General features: G+C 39.5%; 2 protein-coding genes across 4 annotated transcripts in view; one reads left to right on the top strand and one right to left on the bottom strand.

Annotated features, from left to right (window-relative positions):
• nrg3a (neuregulin 3a) overlaps window positions 1-22,559 on the top strand; it is a 557,399-nt gene that overhangs the window by 398,833 nt on the left and 136,007 nt on the right. The window lies entirely within an intron of this gene.
• On the bottom strand, window positions 4,257-8,566 carry LOC108166957 (uncharacterized). 2 transcript variants are annotated; one of them, XR_001777350.1, is made up of 3 exons: window positions 5,114-8,566; window positions 4,828-4,945; window positions 4,257-4,686 (listed from the first exon to the last, which is right to left on the bottom strand). XR_001777350.1 is itself a non-coding variant. In XM_017308980.1 (2 exons), exons 1-2 carry the CDS (start codon window positions 5,706-5,708, stop codon window positions 4,902-4,904), a joined length of 639 nt encoding a protein of 212 aa, XP_017164469.1. In that variant the 5' UTR covers window positions 5,709-8,566; the 3' UTR covers window positions 4,698-4,901. The 2 variants fall into 2 exon arrangements, 1 of the variants encoding a protein (XP_017164469.1); XM_017308980.1 differs by lacking the exon at window positions 4,257-4,686 and having other exon boundaries at window positions 4,698-4,945.

The following is a 22,559-nucleotide window of genomic DNA, read 5'->3' as shown; positions in this document are numbered from 1 at the left end:
GCAGGGCCCAAAATCGCAATAAAAGATTTCTGATGTGTGCAAATAAAAGTTTATGTTTGGCAAATAACTTTTTATGTTCACAAGACAAAAAATAGTTATTTAATTAAAAAGTTTTTTAAACAAAACGATTTGTTTTTTAAAAAAGAAATCATTACAATTCCAAAAGTTTTGATTACAATTTTATTTTACTTAACTGAGGTTAGTTTCCCCCCCCCCCCCATTGAATAATTGGGAGAAAAAAAATTAACTTCATACTCTGCGAACCAGACCCTAAACTTACTTAAAGTCTGGGTTGAGTTTTTTTCCCCTTCATTAATGGCATATTTATTACATTCATTATATCTATCATGGTAATTCAGGGTGAGTTATTTTTAATTCTAAATGAACATCCTTGTTGGACTTTTATTTAAGTGTTATTCTCCTTCAAGATACATTTACCTAACGCCAGAATAAATGAAATGTACATTATGCAGAAAAGGAAATTAGAAGATTGGACGTATATCCATTATGGAGATGATTGGTTTTGGACGGGCGATCTGCCCTTATTGCATAATAAATACTAAAGAATGACTGCTATAATTAACGGTACAGGGAAGAAGCTCTTAGTTAGCTTGCTTTGCTAGCAAAACCGTTAGCTAACAGCTAGCTAATAGCACAACAACAACAGCCTAATGTCTGTATGATAAAAATACTGAATCGATAGATAAGAACAGTTTCTCCTCACCTGGCTGTCTCCTACCGCTCAGTAGTTCTTCAGAGAAAGGCAGACGCAGAGGCCTGTCAGTTTCTGTTGTATTTCATTACCTCTCTGCTTAAACCGCKACTCTGTGCTGAAGCAGAAACAATACGTTCAACGTTTTCCGTCATCTGACAACTTTATTCACCAAAAACATTTTTTTTTTATTCACCAAAAACTGTTGTGTAATTTGGAATGTTCGCTACGTTGAGCTCCAGTTAGCCGCCTTATCTCACTGCGCGAGAGGCAACTGCGTCATGCATCACAGGCAAAAGGTCAAAGGTAACAAGGTGACCAGAGGTACAAAAAAAAATAAAATAAAATAATAATTTTAGTACATGTTATGTGTCACAAGAGGGCTTAGAAAATAATAATACAAAAAATAAAAAAAATAAATAAAAAAATTGACCAAAAGGGCACTTGGGGGCAAGGAGCAAAAAGGGCAGGTGCTCAAGCCCCCCCAGCCACCCCCTCTGCACGTTCCTGAAGATTACCACATGTTAACAATGGATTAAACAGTTTTAACTGCTGATAAAAGTGACAGAGGACACAGATATGGGAAGTGTGGAAGCCCCTACTGTATCAAATTGACAGAGAAATAACAGAGACTTGGCCATTCTAAGGTAAAAACCCAGCGCATAGAGCGTTCATGTTTTTTTGTTTTCTTTTTCATCCAAACGGCTTCCCGCGACCCCCTACCCCCCCTGCAGTGGCGCAACTACACATTATTTAGGTGGATGCGAAAACATAAATCGGCGAGTACTCAGCGCCCGAGACCGAGACAATTTCGAGACCAAATGCAGTCGAGTCCGAGACGAGACCGAGGCCATCAAAAAATGGTCTCGAGACCAAGACCAATCTCGAGTACTACAACACTGTTAACAAATAAATAAAACACAAGAACGAAAGAGCATGGGAGAGCGGAAGAGAGGGTGAAAACAGTCACGGTGAGCGTCTTGTGCTTGGTTACTTCTTGCTTGTTGCTCCTTGGTCAGTGTTCATTGTTGAGCGTTATTTACCATCCGGGCATTGCCTCAATTGCTATGTTTAATGGTGCAGACAGTGATGGTTTCTGAAATGAGCAATATGGGCAAACACCCAGGGTGTTATCTTTTTAGTGATGGCATGAGACCACCGTGGATTGTAGCACAAAGATGGAAGTACTTCATCCTAATATTGGTAAAATTTATTAAGTATTTAATATCTAGGTGTTTTCATGGGAGTATGGATCTTTCAGATCAATTTGAGAAGCAATTTTGATCATATGTCACATTTTATCTTGTCATTTAGAGCGGGCTAGTCTTGGTCTTGACTCGGTCTCGACTTCCCTGGGTCTTGGTCTCGTAGCCTTAAAGTCTTGGTCTTGTCTCAGTCTCGATACGCTCTGGTATTGGTCTTGTCTTGGTCTCAAGACAAGACCTGGTTAGTTGGTCTTGACCACAACACTGCCATCCACCCAAATAAATTAAATTCAGTTCAAAAATACTTTATGATGAGAAGAACAGAAGATCATAACAGACAAGAGAAGCTAATAAAAAAAGCAAGGCTAATAATGTTGGTGTTTTGTGGAGAATTCACTGCAACTTCTGTAGAGAAGTCTGTTTGGAAGACGAAATTTTTCAGAATTATAATTTCAACCAGTCTTTACATCCAGATTTGCCGCGTCTGGCTTTTTTTGGTGCAGAACTATGAAACATGTCTTATGTCACTGACCTAAAAGTCATTGACATGACTGTCAGATTGGATATGCTTTTCAAACTACCCAACTTAGATCACGTATGGACCCCACAAAATCTGATGTTTTGTGGGCTCAGACTGCCGTGAAAAAGTCCGATTTGGTCTCATTTGCCTGCTGTGTGAATGTAGCATGAGTCGTCCTGTGATTGGTCCAAGGCCAAGCAGGTTAGGCAATAGATGGATGATTTTATCAAATATGATTTTAAAGGTTGGGTAAAAAGAGCAGGGAAGTTAAAATATCATAAATATCAGGCAGGTTTTCGGTGTATGGCAGGCGGTAAATAATTCTGATCATTTTTAATGGTGGCCACCACAGCAGTTGTGTTTCTGTTTTTGAATAGCTTTTTGAACAGCATTTTCTGTGACTTTTGCACTGCTGACCCCCATAAAGAAATAATGAGCTGCAAAGACATGATTTATTAGGTTAATTGAGCTAAAAAGTGGGAGAAACTTTTGGCCATTTCCCTAAATTTGAACAAATTTCCATTTGAATATGGATCGATCGATCGGCCACCGATCATAATCGGCCGATTTCCGTGAAAAAGTGTATGATCGATGATCGCCGATCACGGTCTCTTGTTGCTGATCACACAAACTGATCACCTGCATCTCATTTCGCAGCCTGCCTGTGCAGCTGGTCTCCTCTTTCCTTCACACTGCGCAAGCGCAGCAACAAATCCTAAGCGATGTGGAACTATAACGCACTGAGTGAATGGGGAAGTTTGCATGTTGCGGCAGAAAACTACCTTAGGGGTCGGGGGTGAAGCATAAAAACAATGCCATACTTGATGGAGTTTGGCTGCATTGAGGCTCACTGCAGTAAAAAAAAAAAAAAAAAGACATATGGAGGATCAGACAGCAGGTAAAGCAGCGCACAGCTACACTCACTCAGATTAGCATGACGCATGAAAGCTAAACAAATAACCCGCAAAATCATTTAAATCATTGAGCTGTGGTGTAAGACGCTGGTTCTGCTCTCGCTGTTGAACCGCTGCTATGCTACAGGTAGTAATATTTCTCAGACGGAGCGCCGCTTCTGCTCCACCTGGTAGTGACTCTCACACCGAACCTCTGGTTAAAGCGGCAGCATCTAACTTAAAAACATACATTTACATACATATTAAAACTTTCGCTGTCCTAACATGAGACAGATAATCTTTAAAAAATAATCGATCTCCTCCCTGCTCTGCATAATTACTCCACTCAGTCAGAAACAGCCACTCAGAGCTAGCAGTAAGCAGCTAGCCGCCATGCTATCAGGAAGTTTTCATTCAGTAACTCAGGATTGTTTATTGTAATGGATCCTGTATTTGCCTTTGAATGTTAAGTTTTATACTTGAATTTTTTGGCAACGTTGAGAGGTTTTATTTTGGCTCTTTGCATTATTTAGTCTCTTCAGAGCTTCATATGTTATCAGTCTGTTAAAGATAGTATTACTGACAGCAGTACAATTTGCACAATGCCTGATTTGTTTAGTTTTCTTCTTGGAAAAAGTTATTAAAAACAAGTTTTTGTGTAAATTAAGGTGAATTCGTGTTTCCTTTTTCCACATAATGTAACCGGTAGTGCTTACAATTAAAAAAATAATGATTATGTGATCGGCATCGGTGATCAGCCCTCATGGGTGATCTGAATCGGCAGAAAAAAAACCTGATTGGCACATCTCTGTGTGTGGTTGTTTTAAAACATATCTTTAACCATTATAAAATAAGTCACTTTTCTCACAGAAAACAGTCAACATGAACGCCGTTAAGTCTAAAGTTTTGCATGGAGAGTGATTCAAAGTTTGACTTCCAGCTTCCCTCCATCTCTGCCAACACAAGTTTAGCTGCTGCAGTCCAGGCATGAATATTGACCCCATGAAAAATACTCTGCAGCAGAAGACCAGCATAACTGATATAGGTTTTATTCAATTTGCATGACTCCCCCAAGCATTTGAGATAGTGTTCAAAAATAAACACACTACATTTAACATAGTTAAAAAAATAAAAATAAAAAAAACCTTAAGCTGTGTGTTGTTCAATATCTGGAGGAATATTCCTATTGGTGAAAATAAGCTTGAGCTTAATCAAAAAGTCAGCTGTGTGGAACGTTGTTTTATCTTCAGCTCCTCTGGTCATGGATTCCACTGACAGCTTTACCAGGACTCCTCAGTGGACAGAGGCTCACAGCCGCTTGTTTATGACAGCAGTTAACACTGGATCAGGGAGGCTCTGGAGGAAAACACATGGAGAGGCTTTAAAGCAAACAGGGAACACACACCTTAATCTGGATGGCTAACAAGTTTGCTGTGAAACTGATTTAGAGTTTTTACAATGTTCAAAAAGTAAGATGGCAAAAAATAAGTAAATAACCTTCTACTCAAAGCCTGAAGCCAGAACCACAATGGAATGTTCCAGATCAAAGGTTAATCACATCTTACTCTGGTCTACTCAAAGTCAGAACTGTCATGTTGGTACTCAATTTTCGAACCTACATGCAAGAACACAACCAGAAGAGACGGTTAAATGTACAATGATCATTTATTGAAGTCAGGAAAGGGAATGAATACTGGACCGGGTCATCTTACTGCCAACAGGAGACACAGGATCAGAAACAGCAAGGTGAATGTTTTCCAGGAATAAGGCAGGAAATGCTTACTTGGTAGGAAGGTGAGGAAGACTTGAGTAGAGTGTAGGTTGGTATGATTCGTTGGAGAGCGGACAGGAATGTTAACGGTTGGAGGAGCAGCTTGACTTTGGTTCAGTAGTACCCTTTTCTCCGGTTGGGTGCGGGCTTGGGTCTCCAGACCCGGAACGTCCCCAAGGGGAATCCACCGGAGAAGGATCGACGAAGGGAATAGGTGAACACACGAGGAGTGGCATCTGGCTGGTAGCGTCGAGGGAGGACACAGGAGGTAGGTAATCCACAGCAGCGGGGAAACAGACTCACTCAGAACCCGGGAAGGACTGAACACACGGGAACAACGAGGAGACGGCATGATCATCTGACGAGGAAGACAACAAGGAGTTAGAACAGAGCGGATCACAGAGGGCCTTTCTCTGGAACGATTTGTTACCAAGATAAGCAAACACTCAGGCGATGAGAAGAGGAGGAGCTGCTGCTTATATCCACAATCCACGCCCTCCAAACGAGCAGCAGGTGTGTACACAGGTTGAACCCAGCAGCTTGCCAGGGGCTCTTCTAGTTGGTGACATCTGGTGGATGCCATGATGAATGACGGTTCCAGCAACATATAAAAAACTCAAAACCGAAAACAAACTAACAAAATAAAAGAGGGAAAAACACAGACCCTGACAAGAACCTAAATCCAATTAAATCTGTAGCAAAATTTTAAAATTGATTTTGACATATCTGTTTTATTCAGCCTGAGTTTGAGCTGAATTGGCAAAAATGTCATCTTTAGATGTGTAAAAGTGGTGATATACCCATGAGAGCTGCAGATGTAACACAGCAAATTGAGGTTCTGCTGAGATTAAAACATGGTTTAAATATTTGTCATATGTTCATTAGTTCCAAATGTTAAAAGCAGGGATGCAATATGAAAACTTGTGCCGATATCAATATCCAACATTAATTATGCTGTTATGGCTGATAACCAATATTTATCTACATTCTATATATTTTCCTACACTTTAAACACCATGTAAAACTACACTGCCTACATCATTTTCCTGCTTTAGTTAAACACCCCCATAATGTTGCACTGTATCACTATGTTTGTCACATGACTGAACAAATAACATGACTGAACAAATAACATGACTGAACAAATAACACACGACCAACCTCACACTGAAACACACAAACGTCAACAAGATAACTAAACATCTGTCAATATAAGCCCAGTTTTAACTATCAAACCGATACTGATATGTAAAAAAATGACTAGCATAATACCGATGTAGATGCCTATCGGGTTTCCTTATGAAAAAACATGTATTGTTTTTCTTGCTACTTTAAAATGCAGAAAAAGTTATATTTGTCTTTCAATAGAATGCTCATATCACCATGTAGTTTACATACTTGTTCAACATAGTGGCCATTTCAATTGATTGTTGTAAATATTGCACATGTGTATAATAGTACACTTATTTTACAAAATGCATGATGGTTGTCTAGATTTGCACGTGTTTAGTCTAAGTTTAAAGTCTAAGTCTTCCCTTGGTCTGAAAGCCTTTTGGTGTAAAGATGGCAGTGTCTGGTTTCATGTCTGCTTTCTTTACATCCTGATGTTTGGATGATGAGACTTCATCCAGATGAAAGACACAAGAGAAGCCTGGATAGCTAGCAGGTTGAGTGGGGTGGCTCTGAAAACCAGAACGACCATAAACAAGTCTCTAGGGTGCACGCAAATACACACGTGCACGCACGCACACACACACACACACACACCTGCACATGCACGCACGCACGCATGCACGCACACACACACACACACACACACACACACACACACACACACACGCGCACACACACAGCGCTACTCATCCTTGACTGTGAAAGTGGGTTTCTGGAGGATGGAGAGGAGAATCTCTGATGGCTCACACTGTTCTGACAGTCTCATTATAGTGGAGTTAGAGTGAAGACCTTGGTGTGACAGAACCCAAGTCATCATAGTTGGCCTCCATTAGCTCCATCGCTGCGCTGCCTGACCAGCACCGGCAACAGCCCACAGCTTCTTCCCTGTAAACCCAGAATCCCTCTGGGAGCAAAGCTGCATTAGAGCCAGCAACACATTTCAGTGCAATTTTAGAGCCACCTGTTTTTTTTTTTCCAACACTCAGGCCTCTTTCACCTGAAAGCCAGAAGCTTCCTACATCACCTGGACATGTCAGGCTGTTTGTCGATGTCAAGGCTGCCATAATGTGCAAAAAAAGTTACACAGTTATCTAATATTTCTACTGCGTTGTTAGAATCTCCCTGAGTGCTCCGCGGTGGACTGGTAACCTGTCCACTGCACACCAGGAAGAGCGATTTTAAAACAAGAATTTTCTTCAGCGTACAGTGTTCAGGTGTCCAATTATCAAAAGAACGAGACGTTAGCAAAATCGACCAAAATATAAAAACATCATGCCATTAATGAGAGATTCAACTCACTGAAACTGAATGTTGACCTACTTTCGGTATTCTTGACGCAATTTGTTGAGGAAAAAAAATTTGATTTCTCCAAATCTTGTGCGAGTCTTTTATGTGAACACCGGAGGGGAAAATGAACTGCAGCACACTACAATGTGTTTTTGCATCCAAAGGCATCTGCTCATTTCAACAACAATTTAAGTCATCCATCACCCAGGGTAAGACGACATCAGCGCACTGAAAGGGAAGACAGATCCAGGAAATGTGCTGCATTCTATCAACATATCTCAATGTTTGCGCTGTGATTGACTAGCAGGGTGGTAGGGATCATGGAAGCTGACTATCACTGCCGGGATTAGCAATAAATCCTTTTCATGACTCTCAGCCCCACAACATTCTTTCTCTCTTCAAATCTCTCTTCCAGCAGCTTTTCTCAATCTTTCTCTTTGTGGCTCTGTCAGCTTCTTAGTCGTTTTTCTAACCCCTCGTACTGCTTGCTCGCCACCGGCGTGCCAGAGAAATAGATTCTGCTCTAATTGCCAATATAATGATGCAGTCTACTCATTTCACCTGACTAATTAATACTAGAGCCGGCGTCCTTTGCGCCTGTCTCACTGCTTACAATAGAGGGGCACATTCCGCTAAACCTTCCCTCTTTCTCGACTTGTTCACATGCAGAGAGCATGTCAACAAGAGAATACAGATGAGAGCAAAGATATCAACATGAGTAACATGTGTATCAACATGTCTCTGCAGTAAGTTTTTCTATTTTCACACTTAGCAAAAACCTGAAAAATGTTTACTATGCAACAGCCCAGCCATAGCTTCAAGTAATAGAAAGATGTATACATGTTAAGGTCTATTTCACTTTACAACCTCAGTTCTAGCTTCAGCTCAGGTGAAGCTGTAAAATACGCTTTTTAAATTAACTTTATCTGATTAGCAGACTGTTTGGAACTGAAGAGAGTGAGATTCAGTTGAAGCCATTGTCTTCTTGAGTTAAGACAGTCACAAAGTCGGCCTTCTATCACCTGAAGAACATCTCCAGGATTAGAGGACTGATGTCTCAGCRMGATCTAGAGAAACTCATCCATGCGTTTATCTTTAGCCGCATTGATTATTGCAACAGCGTCTTCACAGGTCTGACTAATAAATCAATCAAACAGCTGCAGCTGATCCAGAAGCTGCTGCTGCTGTTCTCACTAAAACCAGGAAGATAGAGAACATCACACCAGTTTTTTTTTATTTTAATTATGTAAAGCACTTTGAAATGCCTTGCTGCTGAAATGTGCTATACAAATAAAATTTGATTGATTGATTGATTAACGACAGTGTTGTCTGGTATTAGTGTCACAATTAAGACTATTGCACACTCAACAGTGGCTACTTTCCTGTACCAGGAGACTATGTTTATTCTGATGCCAGCTAATGATCTGAACAATGAAAGACCAGCAGCAGTAACTGAACACCAAATGAAAAGTAGAATACTGCATTGCATTAGCATTGGAGAGGCTAGTGACTAACAACCGTAGGTTGGTCACACTTCACCCTCTGCTGTCCTTAAGCACAGATAGGCTGGTGCTAACATCAGAGAGGCTAACAACTAGCATTTCTTGGATGCACAACCTGTGGTTTTGACACATACTTTATCAAGAAAAATGGTCAACACACATTATCACTAGTTACCTTTGGAATAAATACGTCCTGTGGCAATGAAGTAGCCACTCCTGGGTGCACAATAGTTTCATTGTTGGCACTAATACATCACCATGGCAACAATTATCTTCACTGTAGCCATCAGCCAGGATTTGGCCCAGAAGTTGATATCTCATATTTTACAGAAATCATAAAACCAAAGAGTCCCTGCACAACTTTTACGTTTAGTTTTAAGGTAATCGGCTAACTGCAGAATTGAGGAATAGTGTCGGTCCTAGTCCATGGACAATAGTTCTATAGCATACAATGAAGAGATAATAATGTTCTTGCATTATTAGAAACATAGCAGATGTGTCTGGTTAGTTTTGAGGAATGTATTTCAGATTGAATATAATCATATCAACCACAACATGTCGAAAAATTCCAGATGTCTCCATTTGTATCGTACCTTAAGCCTCCTTTTATTCCTCACGTTTGTTTAAAAATACCACCCAGAGTCTTCACTGACTCTTGGGGAATAGCTGAACAAAAGAACCTTTGATGGAAGGGGAAGTATCTTTGCTCTCATCTGTATTCTCTTGTTGAATGTCTGCACAGGGCGTCTTTCTCAGGTCTTTTTGGGTCACACAAAGCACAACGCTTTTCAGGCCCGCGGCGCTGCGGCGGATGTCTTGCATAAACCTTTTCTCTTGTGATACCGTAACTATTTCCTATTTCCTCTTGCTTAAAGCTTCCCCAGCGTGCACGGCTGTTGACAACAGGTTTTTAGTATTGTAACTTTTGGCTTGGGTGTTTTTACAACTTTCTCCCTCTTAGTTGCTTTATTTTCAGCAACATTCTGAGAACAATGATGAATGATGAACGAGAATGAAATTGGATGAAAATATTTTTTTTAGGTTGTCTTCTCATTGTTGCTTTGTTCACTATGATAATAGAGGTTTAGTAATTCTCTAAAAAAAGAAAAGAAAAACATTTCTTTCACCATTGCTGTTATCTTTTAACAAATCAACCAAACAGATTTAGTCCAGAGTGACCACTGGACATCGGCACCACCACCCCTCATGCCCCCACTAGAGACAAGCATGTAAAGAGGGAGGATGGATGGATGGATGGATGGATGGATGGATGGATGGATGGATGGATGGATGGATGGATGGATGGATGGATGGATGGATGGATGGATGGATGGANGGATGGATGGATGGATGGATGGATGGATGGATGGATGGATGGATGGATGGATGGATGGATGGATGGATGGATGGATGGATGGATGGATGGATGGAAATACAAGTTTCACTGGTGACTTTATTGATTATAGCTGTAATAATATAAGTTGTGCAGCAGCTGCTTGAGCTTCTTCCAATGACATTTTCAAAGGATTCAATTCCACATGAGTTTTTGTTTTATACCATTAGACTGTAGACGCTAAAGTCCAACTCAACTGATCAGAGAATGAGTTCACAACTTTGTGATGAGAGTCTAATCAAAACAGAAATCTTCTTTGCAGCTTTAATGTATATACTGAATATTATGTAAACCACTTTTTCTATATATTTTCAGAAGTTTATGTTTTTATAGAAATTGTACTAGTGTTTATTTTGTATTTTCCTACATTTACTGTGTAATTACCCTTGACAAAAAGTGTATTACTTTAGCATATGGATTAAATAGTAATCTATAGGCTTAAAATGAAAGCCATACTCTAATGTTGTAGGCAGCACCGTGCAGCCATTAGGCTTCATTTTCTGGGGAGAAGCCCTGCAGCCGAACTCGTCTGATTGTCTTGTTTAATACCTTTGATTTTCCTCTTCCTTCTGAGAATATACTTGACACTTTTATCAAGCACGACCATGTCCATGAAAGCAATCCTGTTTTGTATGAGAGTTCACAAAGAGGGTAACAGAGAACAAAAAATAAAGTCATCACTTCAAGCTTCATGTGAATACAAATCACATTATTGTCCTATTATTGCTGCAGAGCTTCTATTTGTGCTTTTTATGTGACATCATGGTTGGGGGGGTAGGGAGGGGCTGTACTGTTTGATATTTTCCAAATGTGTTTTAAATGCACAGCATCAGTTGCTGGGATATTAACAAAATGTCATTACTATGAACCACATATATTGGTTAATGTGGTTTCTTTAAGCTTGGCACCCTGTCTATATTTGACACAATTATTTTGAATTTGAAGAAAAAAAATAGTATTCCTTGAGTTGTTGTCCATTTGAATGCCAGAGTCGACTAATAAAGGTTTCTCCTGACAGTACCCATTTACAGAAGCTCTGAAAAAGCCAGGAACAGATTTTAAGGGTATTTTAATACCTGATAGCCCGGTTGACTCATTTTGATTGGGAACCATTTTGATGCCAATCAATGTTTGATTGGCAATATTTGTAAATGTTGCTACATATTACAAATGTAGCAACATTTGTAATATTTTGCTACATTTTCATCTGGTGTGGTTCCCGTCCTTGCCTATAGTGGCGCTACACCAAGGACCACTGAAAGAAACGACTGAAGAAGACACTGAGCACAACTTTGCTCATTACAAAATGTAAACAGAAATGGAGTAGGGTGAAAGTTTATTGGTTCTAAAATTTCTCTTTTATCTTTGGGAAATGATCACAAGCCATTACGCTTGCTAGTGCTAAACACATATGTTTGCTATGGTTGTATTTACCCAGAATGCCCTGTGCTATAGTCCGCTTCCTACTTTTAGAGAGGTGTCCGGACCTTAAATCTGTCCTGTAGCAGCATTTGTGTCAGAGAAGAAATGACAAGCTGTATGTAAGCGCTGTATAAATTCTGTCTAGCTAACATTTAGCTGCTAAATGTATTACTTTAAGTTATGCAGCAGCTGCTTGAGCTTCTTCCAATGAAATTTTCAAAGGATTCAATCCCACATGAGTTTTTGTTTTATACCATTAGATTACAATTTTTACAACACGGTTCTAAAGTTTCAAAATCTTTAAAGAGTTGTCGATCCCAAAGAGCAGCTAAAGTTTTCTTCAAGTGATCCCAATTAATCTTTAGCTGCTAAATGTTAGCCAGACTGAAACTGCAGTAGAACTTAATTGAGTCTTTAAACCAGGTAATAATGTGTGAAACTTTTCCTCTGTGAGATGGATTTATCCTTATATTTTTGTTTTCTTTAAAATTGGAACATCTGCTTTGCACTGGTTTTATAACTTTTTGGTATTTCAAGAATTACAGCTTCGATGAAAAGTAGTAGAGAGTACTTTAAATACAGACATGGAGATTACACGTCCTCGTATTTCCGTTCTGCAGTTAACAAAAGCCATTATTGGGAATAATAGATGTCAGATATGACAGTTAAGGATAAAGATAATAATTGTTTCTATGAAGATTTGGCCATCTGTTCCTCTGTCAGGAAGCAGTTCATGTCGTACTGTAATAACTGTGAAATAATATTTTTCTGCCACCGGTATGTTTTGATTAAACTCAAATTTCTCCACACTGCCTGTAGAAAACATGTGGTTGTATACTGGCCTGTCCTTTGTGTGGGGAGGAACTCTTCAGGGTTTTTCTTGCTTAAAATAATAGCCAAAAGTACTGGTAATATTTCTTTTTCTGATTTCAATTCCTAATTTAATGTTTCTTTTTTTGCCTAATAGCCATCATTAGCTAAAAAGTGATAAAAATCAACATTGTTGAACTAGGGCAAAATGCCCCCGTCCGACCCCAAGGACATTAGCAGGATTCTACAACGACTTCAGTTTTTAGAAACAAAGATTCAACGGCTGGAGGTGAACTTTGAGGTCAATGCTACCTGTGGATATGAAACAACTCTTCCTCAAATCAGCAGAGAGGTTGTACACCCCGCACCAAGCAGCTCACCCTGGATCGCTCAGGGCGCCAARCCGAAACAAAAGTCTCACACTGCAGATCCCATGAGACGACTAACGGGGAGAACCCCTCACCTGGACGAATCAACGTGGCCGTCTCTGAGCAGAATCCCACCTTCAACCTCAACACCTGCGCCGCCAAAGAATAGCAAACAAGCAGCTGGAACCAAAACGGCACCATCAACCCCGCTCCTAAGGACAAAGCGACCAGCCCAAGCCTCAAAACATCCCGACTCCTTGGAAATCCCACTGAAAAACAGGTTTTCTGCACTCCAGCACGAGCCTCTGAGTGAAAACACACCTTCAAACAYCAGCAATGAGGCTAAACCAACGCACCCACCGCACAAAGCTCCGAAGGACAAAGTGACCACCAGGAAAACGAAAGGTATGCCAAGAGTGCTTATTGTTGGAGATGAGGCAGTAAATGGAATCAGTCATGTTTGCAATCCCAAGAAAATGAGAGTGGTTTCTTTTCTTGGTGAGATTGTATCTGATTTGACTCACAAAGTGCTCTCTCTAACCACTGATCAGCCAAACATGGAGACTTTAGTTGTGCATGTTGGAGCCAACGATCTGGCAAAGCAATAATCTGAGATTCTGAAAAAGGACTTTAATATTCTTCTGGACACTATGGAAAAATTAAAAACGAAGTTATTTCTCAGTGGTCCAATTCAATCACCTCAATGGGGAGACGAAAAACATTCCAGGCTGGCCATGATAAACAAATGGCTGATTGAAACCTGCTCTACCAGCTCAGTGACCTTCATCGATAACCTCTGGATCTACTGGCAGCGCTTTCACCTCTTTGGAAGAGGAGGACACAATCTTAACAAACACGGAATAAGGCTGCTCACTGCAAACATTTTTCATTTCATCAACAAGAACAACAATGTGACCATCACTTCAGAAGAACAGSCTCAAGGATGTCTGACTAGGATGGAACCCTCCGCTTATCAGAAGCAAAGTGTCCCAAAACAAACTGATAAAACATTGACTGAGGACAGAATGACTGGTTCCCCTCCTCCTTCCCCCATCCCACATCTTTTCCCCCTCCCTCTCTGCTCCTACACTCACTCACAAGATCAGAGTTTCTCAAGAAGTGAATCACTAAAGAGAGTCTGGCTGCACCTGAGCCGCCTGAAAATGCTGGTGGAGAATTCAGGTCAGAGAGAAGGACGGACGGACTCTTTCTCCTCCCAGCTGGATAGTATGTATAAACAGGTTCGCCTCGGCACAACTCTCACTTCATCTAAGCCACCTGCCTCTGACCTCCCTGAGGATCCAGAACTCTGCGTTTCTGAGGTCTGAGACCGGGGTTCAGATATTATCTTTACACCCGTCTTCCTCCAGAATGTGTCTGGCCCCACGACATTGCATAGCAGGACAATACCTGTCTGGATCACTACAAGAAAAGTTACAAAAAACAGAAATACAAAAAGCAGTGGTCTTAATTCAAACCTCAGACTGATCCACTGTCTAAAGGAATCTCAGACTGAAGAGCTTTCAGCCTCCAAGTCACTTAAACTGGCTCTTTKAAATACCAGATCTCTCTGTGCTAAAGCTCTATTAATTAATGATTTCATCACTGAGCATAATATTGATGTTTTATTTCTGACAGAAACATGGCTGAATGACAATAATGAAGCAATTGTACTAATTGAATCAACGTCTCCTACGTAAAAATTTTTAAGTGAAAATAGAAAACACAAAAAAGGAGGAGTCGTGGCTTTAAGAATACCATGAGCTGCAGTAAAATCTCTCTGGGTAACTTTATGTCTTTTGAATATCTTGGAATTGAGGTAAAAGGCCACAAACAAACTTTGACACTAACTATATACAAAACACCAACATATGTGGAAAATTTCTTTGCGGACTTCAATGAAATTTTATCTTTCATATGCATTGATTACAATTGTTTGATAATTGTCAGTGATTTTAACATTCATGTTGACAACCCCCAAGACCGAGGGGCAAAAAAGCTCTGAAATATATTAGAGAGTTTTGGTTTAACACAACATGTCAAACAAGCAACACACACTCAGGGACACATACTGGACCTGGTGAATATTTCCAATGTCTCTGTAACTAATATTGCCCTGTCAGATCACTTTGCTGTTTTCTTTGACAGTTCTTTATCCGTTAACCCACTTGGACAAACAGCTACTATCACAAAACGTACTTTCACAGAAAACACAGCAGAAACATTTAATCAAATCCACTCTTCTTCCTCATCCTTAAGCTATAATAGATAAGCTGGTAGATGATTTTCAGTGCAAACTTTCAGATATCATTGATTACATTGYCCCCAYTAAAGTGAAGGTTGTGACTGGTAGGAAGAAATCTCCATGGAGAAATGCACAAATAGTTCAATCTGCAAAACAACTCTGCCGTAGGGCCGAACGGAGATGGCATAAAACTCAACTGCATGTTTATTATGACATCTACAAGGAAAGACTACGTAACTATCACACAACACTAAAACATGCAAGAGAGGCTTTCTTTGCAGATGTCATAAACAAAAACATTAACAATGCTCGAGCTTTATTTGCTACTGTTGACAGGCTCACAAATCCTCCGATGACGTTGCCACCTGAACTTCAATCTATTGCTGCCTGCAACAAGTTTTCAAGTTTCTTTTTAGAGAAAATTCAAAAGATCAGAGGATTAATCTTCACATCCACTCCAAACCCAGTACCAATGCTGCGCCCAAACAAACCAAATGCAGGAAAAATGACCCAATTTTAACAACTAAATTATAAAACTCTAGAAGAAATTATAAGTCAGTTAAGCTCCAGTTCCTGCTGTCTGGATGTCCTRCCCACACATTTCTTTAAGAAAGTCCTGCCTGTTGTTGCTAATGATCTGATCCAAATAGTAACTCATCGCTCTCTTCAGGTGTTTTCCCCCAGGCTTTGAAAACAGCAGTTATCAAACCACTGATAAAACAAACAATCTGGACAAATCACTACTGCAGAATTACAGGCCGATCTCCAACCTCCCATTCATCAGCAAAATTATTGAAAAAGCAGTTTTTAAACAATTAAATAACTTCCTAACAATAACAAACTGCTTTGACTCCTTCCAGTCTGGTTTTCCTGCTCACCACAGCACGGAGACGGTCCTTGTAAAAGTGTTCAATGACATCCATATAAATACAGACTGTGGGAGAACCACAGTGCTGGTTCTGTTGGATCTCAGTGTAGCTTTTGACACTGTTGACCACGACATTTTACTGAATCGACTGGAGACTTGGGTCGGACTCTCCGGTCCAGTGCTCMACTGGTTTGAATCTTACATAAAGAACAGRGATTTCTTTGTTTCAATCGGAAACTTCTCATCAGARAGGTCAAAGGTCACATGTGGGGTACCCCAAGGTTCAATCCTAGGACCCCTTCTTTTCAATATTTATATTCTCCCACTGGCTAAGGTCATAACAAGACATAGGATTAGCTATCACAATTATGCGGATGATACACAGCTCCACATCACGATGTCACCAGGTGACTCTGAACCCATCCAATCACTGAATAGATGCTTAGAACAGATAAATGTGTGGATGTGCCAAAACTTTCTCCAGCTGAACAGAAACGAAACTGAAGTTATTATCTTTGGACCTAAAGAGGAGCGAACTAGAATCAATGCACAGCTTCAGTTATTACAACTAAAAACCAGCGATCAGCCCGAAACCTGAGAGTAGTGATGACCTCTGACCTGAACCTTCAGAGCCACATTAAGACAGTCACAAAGTCGGCCTTCTATCACCTGAAGAACATCTCTAGGATTAGAGGACTTATGTCTCAGCGCGATCTAGAGAAACTCATCCATGCGTTTATCTTTAGCCACATTGATTACTGCAACAACGTCTTCACAGGTCTGACTAATAAATCAATCAAACAGCTGCAGCTGATCCAGAAGCTGCTGCTCGTGTCCTGACTAAAACAAGGAAGATAGAGACATAACACCAGTTTTAAAGTCCCTACACTGGCTCCCTGTAGCTCAAAGAATAGACTTTAGAATACTGTTGTTAGTTTATAAATCGCTGAACGGTTTAGTACCACAATACCTTAAAGATCTGTTATTGTTGTACCAACCGTCTAGACCCCTCAGATCTTCTGGTTCTGGTTCTGCTCTGCATCCCCAGAACCAGAACCAAACGAAGAGAAGCAGCATTCAGTTTCTATGCACCACAGATTTGGAACAAACTTCCAGAAAACTGTAAAACAGCTGAAACACTGAGTGCCTTTAAATCTCAACTTAAAACCCACCTGTTTAGAGTTGCTTATGGCTAAATTAGGGYTAGAGTGCGGGTTTTGATGTCTTCCATGTTTTTATGTCTTTAATGTTTTTAATTTCTTTTTATTTCTTTTCTACGTTTTAATGATGTAAAGCCCCCCGGAAAACGTCCCAGTTAAACGACGTTTCAACTAAAAACCTAGAGGTTGGAGTCCTTGTCAAACGGTGTTTTTGACTAAAATCCCTGAGGGTTAGAGTCCCAGTTAAACAAAGTTTAACTGAAGTCCTAAAGGGGTGCGTGTTTTAATGTTTTTATCTTTTTTTTGTTCTTTTTTTATCTCTTTCTCTTTCTCACTGTTTATTTAATGTCACATGCTGTTTTTATTTTAATTATGTAAAGCACTTTGAAATGCCTTGCTGCTGAAATGTGCTATACAAATAAAATTTGATTGATTGATTAATTAATCAGCTGTGTGAAAAGACAATTCTGAGTTAAAATTAACTTTAAGATGTATAACTTTGAATGCCTAATGGACATTTTCACCTCATCATTATATTAAAACACACAATAAACCTAAACACATTATACTCTCATATTGTTTGTAATGAAACAATATATATTACTCTTTAATTTAGCATTTTAAATACAGATTTAAAAAGGGGTTTCTTTTTGTCATGGCACAAATGTAGAATATTTACAGCTGCCAAAACATTTTTCTACCAAAAATCTCCCATTTTTGGTAGAGAAATTTTCAGTCCTCTTCTCAAAGAAAATAGCATTCACTCCTCTGTTTTTTTTTCTTTTAAATGTTCTTCAGTTCTCTGTGGTTGTAATCAGCATTTCATTTTATTCCCCAGGTGCTTACTTTTTGTTCTGTGGAAAGTGGAAAAAATACTTCCATTTTAAAACTTTGGAAAGACGATATACGTCTGACAGGTTCGATTTTGATTTTCTAAGAAATGGCGCTGCATGGATTGTAGTCTCCTGAAAGACTTGTCTCTTGTCACAAGCAGAGATAACAAGTGGTTTGGGTGATTTAAGAACCACGGAACTTAGATATAATAGGGAGATATTCCTTGAATCTATTTGGAGAAAAGGCAAACCATCTGATACCTTATCAAAGTGACCTAGAGGGAATTACTTTGCATAGAGATAAGTGGCCCAAGTAATCAGGTGTTAATATTTATAAGGAAGAAATATCAAAGGAATGGAAAGATAGATGGATACATGAAAAAGAGATAAAAGTTCTTATTAGGACGTTATCTCTGCATAAAGGTATTTCTAGTTTCTATCAAGATGGATATCACACATGAATGATGTCTTTTAATAGAATGGCATGATAAAATACGCTTTGGTGAAGATGGCCTTAGATAAACCGGGGGAATATTCAGTGAAACAAAAAATTGTGCTTAGCGAAAGCTGCAATGGTGAATTACAAAATTAACATTTGGCTATGGCACAAAATGCTTTAAGGAAGAGGCCTGACTGTGACTTAGAAAAGAGTCATTTTACAATCAAAACAGAAAAAAAAACAGTTTTAAAAAGTTACTTTTCCAAAATAGACTAGCATTCCTGCGCTTTAACATCCCTTTCAAAAAATGGCAAAAGATGCTTGAGTCAGTAAAATCTTCATAGTGCATGTGTTGCTGCACAATGCTGGTAAACTGACTAAATAAAAAGCCACTACTTTTTTTTTTTTCTCACAACAAAGAAAGATTAAACTGTTTTGAAAAAATGTGGCATGATGACAGATGTTTAAAAATAACACAAAAAATTGTATTACCTTTATTGCTCTGTGTTCATTTTAACACACAATGTTAACGTGATCACAACATTCTAATGTGTCAAAATGACACATTTTAACACGTTTGCTGATTTCAATGACACAATAGTTGTGTTAAAACTACATATTAGTTGTGTCAATAAGGACACAACATGTGCTGCTTTTAACACAACTGTTTTAAGATATATATGTTGTTGTTGCGCAACTCCCTCCCTCCCTTTTTTTTTCTACTTCCCCTTCTGAGAGGGGGAGATGTGCTACCAGCTCTCCGTCTAACGGGTGAAATCTGCTGGGATTTACCCAGAACTGAAGTAAACTCTGCTTAAGCTGGCGTCGAGAAAGACTCGCCTGGTTTCTGACGACCTCCATCCAGATGTCCCACCCGTCTTTCCCACGTGAATTAGCCAGACTGAGCAGCCTGCGGTCAACTAGCTTCACAAGGCACACCTGTTAACAGTCGCTCCTTCTCTTTTTATTACAACGTGCACTTGTTACTGAACCAGGTTGGTTTTAGTGACTCGGGCGAGTCCCAAGGATGTTGTTTACATATAGTTTTTGGCTAAAAGCAATCTATAAAACATTTTCCAATTTTTCCTCCCTAGAATCAAACTTCATAGCTATTTTACAACAATCAAATAACTTTAAGGTCACTCATTAATTGAATGTCCACAACATCTTTTAGATTTTCTTAATGCTATTTATTTTATTAGTAAGGCAATTTTGCAAGGGTCAGTACATCTTAATTCAGTAGCAGAAATAATCAAATAAGTAAAATCAATCATCTAGACCAGTGTTTTTCAACCTTTTTTGAATCAAGGTACATTGTTTTAATTGAAAAAATCAAGAGGCACACCACCAACCAAAAATGTAAAGAAAGATGCTCTGTAGCCGCCTATATTACATATATACTGCTCAAAAAAATAAAGGGAACACTTCAGTGTTCACTTAAATGTTAAAGTGTTCCCTTTATTTTTTTGAGCAGTGTATAATCATTCTTATCAAAGTGTCTTGAATAGGAATCAAATAACATAAACATTTATTTTTATCATATTTTACATTTCTTATTTCAAATTGCACTTATGTCCACTTCAAAAATACACCTGAACAGTGCCACAACAGTCGTGTGTGATGCATGAATAGTAACATTCATGTATCACTAATTCTCTTGTTTTAATGTAAAATGCGCTGTACCTACTGCCATCTAGTGATAATAAAATTACATGATTACGCCGCTAGTCACTACTACAGCAAAGATACTCAAAGATGGCATTATTTGCAGATAATTAATTTGTTTTCAAAAAATCTTTTATGACCATTTACCGTATTTTCCAGACTAAATGCGCACCATACTATAAACCCTAACCTTCAAATTTTTTGAACCCCCCGGGAAACTTACATATATGAGCCGCACCGGGCTACAGGCTGCTGCTCTCAGTTTCCCATAAGGACCCAGCAGAAGGCTGCGTCTTTATAACTGCTGGACATATTAAGGATGCAGGTCTCCGTCTCCAAATCCGGTTTTGTTCACGCCGAGTTTACGTGCAGCGGCTTTATTTCCCTCCTGTACTGCCTGATCGATACTCCTCAACTTAGAAGCTGCATCATATGAGTTTGAAAACATTTTTCCGTCGTGCCTGCTGCTAGCATGTGCTTGTTCTAAATGAAAATTAGCACTTTCTTCTTTGATTTAAGATTTTGACTTCCAATGATTCACTTCGGGCTAAAGAGCCCCCTGGTGGTTGAAGAAAAATCCACAGAATAGCCGCATGTTCAAAGTGTAGGAAAAAAGTAGCAGCTTATAGTCCGGAAAATACGGTAGGTGAAATTGGATAATTTCCAACACACACCTGACGATCAATCACGGTACACTAGTGTGCCGTGGCACAGTGGTTGAAAAACACTGATCTAGGCTATCTTTCCCTAATGCTGACACTGAGAACTAAAAAATGGAACCTTTGAGAAAGACGGATGGAGTTCGGCATTTTGAACCCCAGAACTGGCCTGATGATGAAGAAGGTGTTGCAGCAGGAGGAGGAGGTTGATTGACGGAGACAGGGATCTCTGCAGGTCTGATGAGCTTTCGTCTCTGCTTTGATGGTGAGGTCACACAGGACTTGGGTGCTGGCAGGAAGAGTACTGACTTAGAGCAGCAGGTCTCAGGTCTTAGGGTGACTTCCTCTTGTGCGTAGTGGTCCTCAGCTTCTTGTCTTGCGGTTCTGAAGCTCCCTTCTCCTCGTCTCATGATCTTTCTGGTTTGTTGAGATGTAGACGAGCTGGTCCCATGGAAGGACTGCACCAGTTACTCCTCTTAGCCTTCATTCTTTGTCTTTGCCTTGGTCTTTGTCTTTGGGGTCTGAACCCAGCTGATGAGAGAAGTGCAATTTGAAGCCACATATTGCGGGACTGACAGGTTGGTCCCCCTGTGCAGAACAATCTTCGGCTCTGTGGCCTCGGCTCTTCTTCAACGTGCCTGCCCAACCTTTTCTTTAGAAAGTTTAAGTTGTTCAATTTGTTACAAAATAAGGCGTTGGTCCTTTGTGCTCTCCTGTTGGTTCCTCTTTTCCCCTATCCTTTCACCTACCATCGACCTCCAACACAACATCAGTGAACTTTAATTACAGTTACACATTTTACATAATCTCAAGTTCAATGTCAAAATCACATTTATAACCTTTTAAGTTTCTTTTTGATTCAGCATTCATTTATAATATTCTGATAACCAGAATTTATTAGTTACTCTTATTATAATCTCAATGTGAGTTATTGCAGATGTTTTCTGAAAAGAAACCAGGAATAATCCATTATTGTCATTATTTGATACCAAAATTACAGTTACTTGTTTTAGTTGCAGGTATTTCCACAAGTGGAAGTGTAAGTATTCTTTAATTAAACCAATATTAATTTAAGTGTTTTACTTTAGGTCTTATTCAGTTACTCAAAATGTTTACATTTTATTCTTTAACCCTTTAATGCTTTGAAATAAGGAGTACTCTGAACTATTTTTATATATATTCAGGCTGGAAACTTACTTCCTCTTTTCTCAGACAACCTGCTCTTCCTGTTTCATGACTCTCTTTCTACCTGACTATGATTTTTTATGATTAAATAGAAAAAAGTAGAATTAAAAAAAAGTTTGCAGGATACAATAACACACACACAACCAGATAAATGTTATTACCGTCTGACTCTACTGTTGGGTCTTGATGTCACCTGTGTAATTAATTTTAAAGGTAACTTTATTTATTGTTACTATTAAACTAAAATCTCCAGCATGGGGATCTCGGCTTTTCTTGACACCCCCTCCTCGAGATCAGACCTTTCACATGCTGGGAGCCCAACACCCTCCTGCAGGTCTGCGTCCTCATCCCCTGGAAAGAGAAGATGGTCATCTGGGATGTGAAGATGCAGATCCTCAGTCGTCACAAAGGACTCAGTCGTCACAAAGGACTCAGCAGTCTTCAAAACT

The sequence above is a fragment of the Poecilia reticulata genome, linkage group LG15 (assembly GCF_000633615.1).
Source record: "Poecilia reticulata strain Guanapo linkage group LG15, Guppy_female_1.0+MT, whole genome shotgun sequence".
In the NCBI taxonomy this organism is placed as follows: domain Eukaryota; kingdom Metazoa; phylum Chordata; class Actinopteri; order Cyprinodontiformes; family Poeciliidae; genus Poecilia; species Poecilia reticulata.
This window is presented reverse-complemented; position numbering and strand designations above follow the sequence as displayed.

Bases quoted from the DNA above. Each gene is read 5' to 3' on its own strand.
- LOC108166957 (XM_017308980.1), bottom strand. From the start codon at position 5,708: ATGTTGCTGGAACCGTCATTCATCATGGCATCCACCAGATGTCACCAA. The intron at 4,946-5,113 runs GTAAGCATTTCC...TCTTGCATGTAG, and splicing joins CTTCCTCACCTTCCTACCAA to GTTCGAAAATTGAGTACCAA.